The 9712-nt window shown below is 32.0% G+C and overlaps 2 protein-coding genes across 2 annotated transcripts; one reads left to right on the top strand and one right to left on the bottom strand.

The window, feature by feature from the left end:
• Positions 1–362: 362 nt before the first annotated feature.
• On the bottom strand, positions 363–4723 carry LOC128882151 (uncharacterized). The gene is given in 4 exon segments (XM_054133720.1): positions 363–752; positions 1535–1621; positions 1743–2781; positions 3870–4723. Coding segments are annotated over 3 exon segments (1176 nt in total). The 5' UTR covers positions 2766–2781; positions 3870–4723; the 3' UTR covers positions 363–686.
• A 45-nt stretch (positions 4724–4768) lies between these two features.
• On the top strand, positions 4769–9561 carry LOC128882150 (structural maintenance of chromosomes protein 5). The gene is given in 16 exon segments (XM_054133719.1): positions 4769–4929; positions 5041–5119; positions 5205–5532; positions 5594–5932; positions 6027–6155; positions 6234–6429; positions 6506–6634; positions 6802–7326; positions 7414–7543; positions 7620–7866; positions 7947–8228; positions 8230–8355; positions 8436–8663; positions 8746–8925; positions 9095–9190; positions 9265–9561. Coding segments are annotated over 15 exon segments (3144 nt in total). The 5' UTR covers positions 4769–4929; positions 5041–5060; the 3' UTR covers positions 9415–9561.
• Positions 9562–9712: the final 151 nt, after the last annotated feature.

The following is a 9712-nucleotide window of genomic DNA, read 5'->3' as shown; positions in this document are numbered from 1 at the left end:
TTTTTTTTTTTCATTTCTTTTTGTGTTATCGCGTGTTAGTCATGTGTTATAATCATATGATATAAACTGATGTAACAAACACATGTTAAACATAACCAAAAGGTATGTGCACTTATGCGAGGTGAAATAACAATATCGTTATAATAATTGTTGAATATATTCAACGTATCTTATGTATATTTTCTATATTATTCTATATAATAAAATTATGATAAAATCTGTGCTGTGTAGCATTGTTATTAGATGAAGAGGAAGAAAACAAGAAAAGAAAACGTCGTTTTGCGTTTATTTCTCCTATTTCTCTTGTTTCCTTTCAGGCAGCATCCTTTTTATTATTATCGCTATAATTTTTATCTTCTTGATCGTACAAGAAAGGATAATCTCTCACTAACGACGAAAGCCGAAGAGAATGAAACGAAAGGTTTTTCGCTTAATAAATGTGCGTCATGTTACGGATTTCTATTATAACATATCATTATGATATTTATGCGCGTTAAATTTGGAATGTCGTGCAAAACATTTTTAGTAAAATCTACCGAACGGACGCCACAAAAGTATCCGAACGTTACCGAGTTATCATTATAACACTAATTGCTCGCGATAATAATAGGTAAATCGATTAATTAACAACAACTTTTGAGTCCAACCTGGTCGAGTTCCTTAGCGCGGAAATCACGAGCACTCCTTCAACAAGGTTTTATTAACAGAAATTGTATCAATATCAACAGATAAGTTGTGATAGTGCTCGCTACCTGTAAATAAACATACTATGCAAAACCGCGACAATGGCGAATGATAAGCAGAGGTTGGGTAATATTTGTGGAGAAAATATTTTAAATACTATTTTAAACAATAGATTCTTCGGAATTCAAATAAAATAGCATTTCAAATGGGATATAAAGTTTCAGCAAATAAAATATTTTATTTTGATAATGTAAAACGTAAAATGAAATAATTTATTTCGGTAATCTATAGTTAAAGCACGAAAATAAATATTTTATTTTGATAATCTAACGCATAAAATAGAATACTTTCCATAGTTGTTAACCTGAAAATAAACTGTCTATATATGATACACAGATGGAGAAACTATTTCTCGCGATTGAAGAATATCTCTTTCCGTCACTCGATTTATGAACATTCTTATTGAAGATTCTTAATAGAAGTATTCGTTGAAGAACTACATTGAACGTATGTTTATAATCCAGAGGAAAAGTACTTCGTTCGTTTTACATTACCAAAATAAATATATTTTACACTATAATTTAGTAAAATAATAATATTTTATTTGCTGGTAATAAATTAAATAAATAATATATTCCGAGCTATGGCGCTAATATTTTCAGTTTTTTTTTTTTTTTTTTTTTTTGAAATAAAATATTATTTGAAACATTACCTTAAACATTTTTTATAACAAATAAAATATCTTATTTTTAAAAATACTTGCACGATCCGAAATAAAATATTTATTTACTGTTTATTATTTAAAATACGTATTTTACCCAGCTCTGACGACAAGGTTCTCTCGATTTACCTTTGTTAGAAGGGTTGCGTCTGTCGTGAGCCCTTTCGCCGAGAACGTGTTGTCTTGTTGCAAAACTTGTACAGAAAACATCTCCAACTGTGTCTTCGAAAAGGAGAGATTAATGAAAGTCGTGCTTGTTACGCGTCACAGTCGGATCAAAGTCGATTCGCCGCTAATTTCTAACCGATTTTGATCCGATCCAATTCTTTCGTCTTACTTCGGTAGAGACTTGTTCGTCGAAAGTGATTACGAGGATTCGGTGAATGTTGGAACCAATCTCCTTAGCTTGGTCGGTGGCAGACTCGCAGACCCATACCATCGCAATCAAGTTCCAAACATAGAAGGTCACGTACACCAACACAATAGACCACGACATATCGACTGGATTAGTGTCGGTCATCAGCAATAAACAAAAGTATAAGTTAAAAGTGGTATCGACCAACGTCAACGCAATAGTGCCGATCACCTCCAAGCTAAACGTTTCGTTTATAAGCTGGACAACCTCGCTGACTTCTAAATGCTGTCTTTTGAGGGTTCTCAGTTCCGTTAGCAACATGGGATTCCTTTGCGTGTGGTACACCCTCCTTAGAAGATGGGGCTCGTCTTTCAGGAGAACATCTCTCACTTTCACAAGAGACTGGTTTATGTGTCAGAAACACGCGTTCACCACCCGTACGTTGATCACGTACAACGAGTTGAATAGCATGGTCAAAATAAACATGAACCAAGCAACGACGCTGAAAATTACTTTCGTATCTATGATGAACTGCATGTAGATGATCATCGGAACGAGTTTTATCGTGTCGTTTATTATCGCCCATTGAACCGCGTTGCCCAAAGTTTCCGATGGCAATTTTCGAGCTAAACACGACACTCTTTGGAGCGCGTGTATCTTCGATCGACACGAAACAAAACCCGAAAATACGTTTATGAGACCCAGAGACAGAACGATGTTGTAATGCATTATCATGGAGGTGTACTCGATGCTTTTGTCGGTGTAATTGATCTCATAAATGCTGTACAGTACTGCGCACGTTTGTAATATCATCATGATTGCGGTCCAAGCAAGTTGTGGCCGGGAGAACACGTACCTCGATGACTCGATCTTATAAGGCATATATCCAAACGCGCGAACGAACACGACATAAAGATGTATCAACGTTCTCAAATTTAAGGCCCACGGTAGTTTCCATAGTTTCCGTTCTGCGGATTTTTTCGCCTTTCTCGATCGACCAGACATTTGGCGACTGTTTCCTCTGAAACAAAGAACACGGAAACGTCCTTTGGTGAAATATCTGACTAGGTATACTTAGGGAATTGTTTTCGATTGCCAGGCCACTGAATTTGAAATGTCGAAGCCAGTGGCTCTGGTTTTATGGGAACACGGTCTTTTTTTATTTATTTATTACGCTATTGAACCCCTTACGGGATTATTAGCAATACGCTCATTCCTGAGCATATTGACAAATACATTGTAAATTAAAGCAATCGGTACATATTACAGAATTAAACAAACTTAAACTTGGGTACATTGTATATTACACAAAACTTGAACTTAGATACAATTACTATATAAGCACGGTATACGTGTTAGTATACTAGAAACGATATGTGATTTACGACGATAAGCCATGAGATTTTAGAAACTTGAATGTAATTAATAAGGGTTGAATCATTGGTTTCTCGAGGAAAACATCTATTGCATGAGGAGTTGTTATTTCTATTGCAATTAAGGATTCGACAATGGGAATACGGTTGATAATATGAGATACAGTGGGTGTAGAATGTATTAGTACACCGATTTACAAAATTTACAAAAAAAAACTATGTAAAATTGTAATTTATTAACTTATTTTTTTTTTATAAACAATGACATTCTACATATTTCTCAAATGTCTAGAATAAATAGAGTACAAAAAAAAAACAAAATAGTAAAATAGTAAACAAGCGTCATTTTCTTTAGTTTTTACTTACATGGTGTACTCTGCTTCACACGATAACCACTCTTATATAACCACACTTGTATAACTTAATAAACTATTTGAATTTCTTAAAAAACTTTTGACAACCACGAAGATACCGACATCAAAGGAAGCTAATTTAACGTTAATGTAAATCAATGAATGAATTTTATAAAATTCGTACAAAAATATTTTTATGCTATTTCTGAATTAGTTTTATTAGTAGCAAAACCGTTTGAATCGTTCTTTATTTTATAGAATCGAAAACAATTCCCTAAGTATGCTTAATTTTTCCGTACTTACACCGTAAAGACCTCTTAATATGTAAACATAAAATAACATTAATTTCACGGGCACAAATTACGCTCTATTTAGAGACTTACTTTCGTATTAAATAGTTCCGATCGCCGGGAAGTTGAAGACTGCCAGAAAGTTGGTTGTTACAGGTAGACTTCGAATGGAAAATAATTTATTGGCGTTATAATACGACCATTCTGTCGACGTATAACGTAAAGCAATGATATTTAATCATTTTTATGTGGGTGTAAATCGATCTGAAACGAGGTAGAACGCCACTCGTTGATGGGGGAAACATTTTCCTTTTATCATAATTTGATCGTCAAGGTCCCGCACGATTGCAACAAACCGTACCTATGACATTGGCAACATGCAGACGATGCAACAACGACGACATTACCTAGATTAGAATTTATCGTTATAGTCAATTCGATGTTGATCATTTTATCAACTTATCAACATATTATCAACTTAGCAAGGAAAGGATTCGGTCGAAACGGTGGGATACGTGGAGCACTGGGAGAACATCTGATAGGTAAAATCAAAAAATTTTTTCTTTAGTCGGTACGTAAAATGCGTATGAACCTCAATTTGCAAAAAAAAAAAAAATAGAATTGTTAATTGCAAAAATGGCGGCAAAAAGCATGAAAATGAAAGATACATGTCGACCGTTATTTTGCAATGACTTTATGCTATAATAATAATTCATTAAGAGTCGAGGTTCATTAGTATATAAACTTAATTACCTTTAAGTTTTAAGGGCGAAATTGGAAAATCAGACCTTGGAGTCGCATCCGTCAAAGTGTAACGAATATATTAAAATCAGAATTATTAGAAAATATTGCTTCTTTGCTTCGATATCCTGGAAAAAAAATCATGCTAGTCTAATCGCCCTGTCCTCGTCTCTCCTGCAATTGTTGTATCGCCCTCTCTGTCCTTGTCCCAGAGTTTCCTACCTTTTCCGCAACTGTCGCTGAAGTCAACTCGGATATGTCTCTGGCCGGCCTCTTGCAACAGTTACAACAGTTGTTTATCTTGTCGGATAGGTTACGTTCAGTTATGTTTACATGCTCCCATCAAAGTCTCATCTCATGTAACTTCAAGAAATCGAAAATAGTGTAGTTGATACGGTGACGTCGGTTAAATGTAATTATTATTATATTATGTTATTTCATACACTATTTCTACAAAATACCTAATTACTATTATTTAAGTATACTGATCCCTTATAATGAAATAACTTTGATGTATTTAAAGGCATTAAACAAAACTTTACCATGAGCAACAGCAACATCGATAAAGGAATAATTACTTACATTTATCTAGAAAATTTTGTGTTAGTATTACATTTTTATACTTTTATTGATTTCTATAATAGCAGTAAATAGATAAACGTACTAGATATGTTTATTTTGTTACAGAACGTACAGTAAAGTCATTGTAAAACCTGGCAGAAATTTAAATGTAATTATCGGACCCAATGGCACAGGAAAATCAACAATTGTTTGCGCGATTGTTCTTGGATTGGGTGGCAAACCTACTACCCTTGGACGTTCATCTCAAGTTGGGGACTATGTGAAAGCAGGTTGCAATGAAGCAAAAATTGAAATCCATCTTAAGAATGGCAAAAACAGAGATGTTGTTATCTGTAGAACGTTTAATACACAGGGAAAATCATCTTGGTTGCTTGATAAAAATCAATCAAACATTAAAGAGATACAAGATTTAACAAGAAATTTTGATATTCAGGTATTTAAGCTTGATCTCTATAAATCTAACTTAAAATTTAATAATTTATTTTCATTTTCAGATAGATAATCTTTGTCAGTTTCTTCCTCAAGACAAAGTGCAAGAGTTTTCAAAAATGAATTCGCAAGAGTTGTTAGAAAACACAGAAAGATCGGTTGGTGATCCAATAATTCTCGAACATCATAAACAGTTAATACAGTACAGATCAGATCATAAAGATACAGAAGTACAGATAGCAAGTAAACAAAAATTATTGACATTGAAAACTCAGATATATGAAGGCTTGAAAGAAACTGTTAGTAGTATAAAGGAAAGAAAATTAATAAAAAGGAAAATTGTTACTTTGAAACAGAAAAAGGCATGGATACTGTATGATCAGAAGCGTAAAGAGTTACACGAGGTAAAACTACTAAATTTTTCAACAAGTTATAAAAACTTGTATACTGTTTTCAGTTTTTAATTACATAATCTTTTGATAAATACATATCTTATAGCTACAAGGTAGAAAGAAAAAGGCAGTAGCAAAAATGGCATCTTTAGAAGCAGAAATGCAACCTACTAATGATTTAATAAATAAAACCAAATCAGAAATTGAAGTACTTCAGAATTCTGTAGCAGATCATGTGAGTTTATATATTTTAGATTAAACTTGCATATAACTTATAGACATAATAAATATCCTAAATGATGTATAATTTCAGAAAAATAAAGTTAGTAAACTCAAAAGGATGATGGACGATATTTTGGACTGTGAAAATAATATCAAAGAGTGTGAAAATACGTGCAAACAGAGAATACAAACTGAAGAAGCCAGAGACCATGATATTAATGTAGCAGAACAACAAAAAAACAAACTAGACAATGATTTATCTGCCATTTTGAAAGATATTGAATGTGGTTAGTTGCATGTTTTAATTTTGATCGTAATACTTTCACATGATATGGGAATCTCTGAAGTCATTATATTTTATAGAGGAAGCTTTAAAAAGGAAGCAGGACCTATTCACCAAGATACAAGAGCAAAGGAGTATGATTGCTATGTTAACAAATAAAAATGCAGCGCTCAAACAAGAAGAGGATCGCATAAATCTAGAGATCAGAGGTGAATTTTTTATTTCACATAGAATGAATAATGCGTATTACGATTGGACTTTACTAAATATTTAAAAAATGTGATAAAATGTACCAGTATCTATCTATGAGTATACTGCAATTACAATGTTGATTCAAAATTCAATTACAAACTGCATAACAATATCAAATTTATAGCTCAAGAAACTGAACGGCAAGTTCTTAATATCGAAGCTAAGCGATTACAACTTCTAAGAGAAAAAAGTATGGATACATATAGAGCAGTAGAATGGTTAAGAGAGAACCATGATAAATTCTCTGGAATAGTGCATGAACCAATACTACTTAACATAAATGTAAAAGATGTTCAATACGCGAAATATTTGGAAAATATTATCGCATTTCGAGAATTAATTGCATTTGTTTGTGAAAATAAACAAGACATGAACATGTTATTACACCATTTGAGAGATGTGCAGAAATTACAAGTAAATGTTATACACTCTGATCCTACAAGAGTGGTTTCCATGGTACCAATAGTTCCTTTAGAAAATATTAAACGCTTTGGTTTTACTCATTATTTAGTATCACTAATCGAAGCACCAACCACTATTATGAAGTATTTAGTAAACTTCTATAATTTACATAATATACCTGTAGGAACAAGTCTTGTTGATGAGAATATAGATCACATACCTTCTAATATAAATAGATATTTTAGCAGTAAGTAAAATGATTATATATTTCTAATTCTATATTGCTGTAACAGTTAATTAAATTAACTGACATATCTTCTCTTTATTTTTTCAGAAACAAAGTCTTATTCGCTCAGTAAGTCTAAATATACGGGACAAAAATCAATTGGAATACACGTAGTATCAAGTACAGGAATGTTATCTATTGTGTTAGATAAATCTAAATTATTAAAGATCGAAGAAGAGTTCGTTGATATCTTTTCATGCTAAAACGATGGTGTTACATTTATTGATAATATCATAATCAAAATGTATTTTTAGGTTAAAATCATTACGAGAAAGAAAAAATAGCGTTTTCAAAAAAATAGAGCAAATCGAGAAACAGATATGTGAACAAAACAAGGAATTAGATAGGTATAGGGCTAGTAGAAGTGAAATTCATAAGAATCTTCAACAAATAGAAGCTCTGAAATCTAGAATATCTATGATTGAGAAAAAAATTGAAAATTTACAAAAGGAACAAACCAGTATTGATAAAATAAGAGAATCCAGTACTAATGATATAAAGGTTTCATTATTTTCGCATATAACATTTATACGTATTAGTTTTGGTTTAAAGATACAAATACTTAAATATAACTGTTTTAGGTGATTTTGAATAAACAATTGAACGTTTATGAAACGTATAATAATGAATTAGAAGCATGTTTTAAGTATATTATAGACAATGAACAAATTCAATTGGCATTAAAACTGCAAAATCGATTTTTGAGAATGAAAGTAAACAAATCTCAAGATTTAAGAGAAAAACTTAAAGAAGCAGAAAACAGAGTAAGACAACTTACATCAGAAATAAATCCTATGTTACAAGAAGTGCAAAGAATGTACAACGAAGCATTAGAAATTACTAATGGTATTGGTCCATCCGACAAAAAAATTTACGGCAATAAACAAAGCTTTTTCTAAATTACCACCTACTGTTGAGGAAATTAATAACGAATTGCACACTGCTCAAGCAAAAGTTTTTTGTATGGGTAATAATGTTGATGGCGAAAGTGTAAGTATTATAAACATCCGAGCGAATTATGAATTTAGTAAATCGTTAATTTGATGGTCAATTACGTATTTTCATTTCAGACGTTGCACGAATATGAGAAAGTAGAAACAGAAATTTGTGAATTGAAGGAATTCATTCAGAAAAAGACAGGCGAGATAGAAACATTAACACAACGGGTCCAAACATTACGAGAAAAATGGTTACAACCATTGTCGATAATTGTAGAAAAAATAAATTCAAACTTTAGCTCATATTTTTCAGCAATGGGTTGTGCAGGCGAGGTTATACTAGTACAACCAGAAAATATCGTATGTTCAATTACCCTGAAGTGAAACTAAGTTATATGTGTATTATTTAAAAAGTTATACAGAGATTAATGCATATTCGTAGATGGACTTTGATAAATATGGCCTAAAAATCATGGTGAAATTTAGAGATATCGATCAGTTACAGGAGCTAACAAGAAATCACCAAAGCGGTGGAGAAAGAGCTGTAACCACTGCAATTTATATGATTTCACTTCAAGAACTCTCAAGAGTACCTTTTCGATGCGTAGATGAAATTAATCAGGTAATTTTTTAAAGAAGTATCCTCGACTTAAGCGGCTTGCGCGTTCTAAAACTTTTCGTATAAGCTAAATCATATTAATGTGTTTATTTTTATAATCGCGCATCTGTGAATTTTCATAACTTGATAACTATTGCGATTGTGATTGTTCTAAATAGTTGATCTTTTCCAGGGAATGGATGCTGTGAATGAAAGACGGGTATTTAATTTACTTGTACAAATGACTGGAAGACCAAACAGTTCTCAATATTTCTTACTCACACCCAAAGTTAGTATACATTCGATATGTTATTTTTGCGCAAATATAATTACAACTATTATATCTATTTTATTTTTATTTAGCTACTACCCAACCTAAAATACTCGGAAACTGTAACAGTGCATTGTGTGTTTAATGGTCCATTTATGATTAGACACACAGAATTTGATATGAAAGAGTATTGCAAGCATGTGTCAAAAACAATGGAGAAAGAAAACGAAGACGACGATTAACCATTAAAGATGTTTATTATGTCTAAGTACAGTACAATGGCAAAACATGTACAATAATGTTACATGGTTATGCAAAGCATAGTTTATGTATTTTTTTAAAACGTTTGAAATGCAATTAATCATATAAGACTATATATTTTGTCAACACATTGTCACTATAGTATCTGAATTATTTTGAAAGTTTGAGTCACTTCCTTCCCTTCTTCTTTTTCTTTTTTTTGAGCCTCCGGCCAAGGAAACCCTCTGCATTTCAATACATCCATAATATTATGGCAAGTGTAGTAAGCATTTTCCATTA

The sequence above is a fragment of the Hylaeus volcanicus genome, unplaced genomic scaffold, assembly GCF_026283585.1.
Source record: "Hylaeus volcanicus isolate JK05 unplaced genomic scaffold, UHH_iyHylVolc1.0_haploid 22114, whole genome shotgun sequence".
Taxonomy (NCBI): Eukaryota; Metazoa; Arthropoda; class Insecta; order Hymenoptera; family Colletidae; genus Hylaeus; species Hylaeus volcanicus.
The sequence above is the reverse complement of the archived record's forward strand: the minus strand, read 5'-3'. Positions and strand labels throughout refer to the sequence as shown.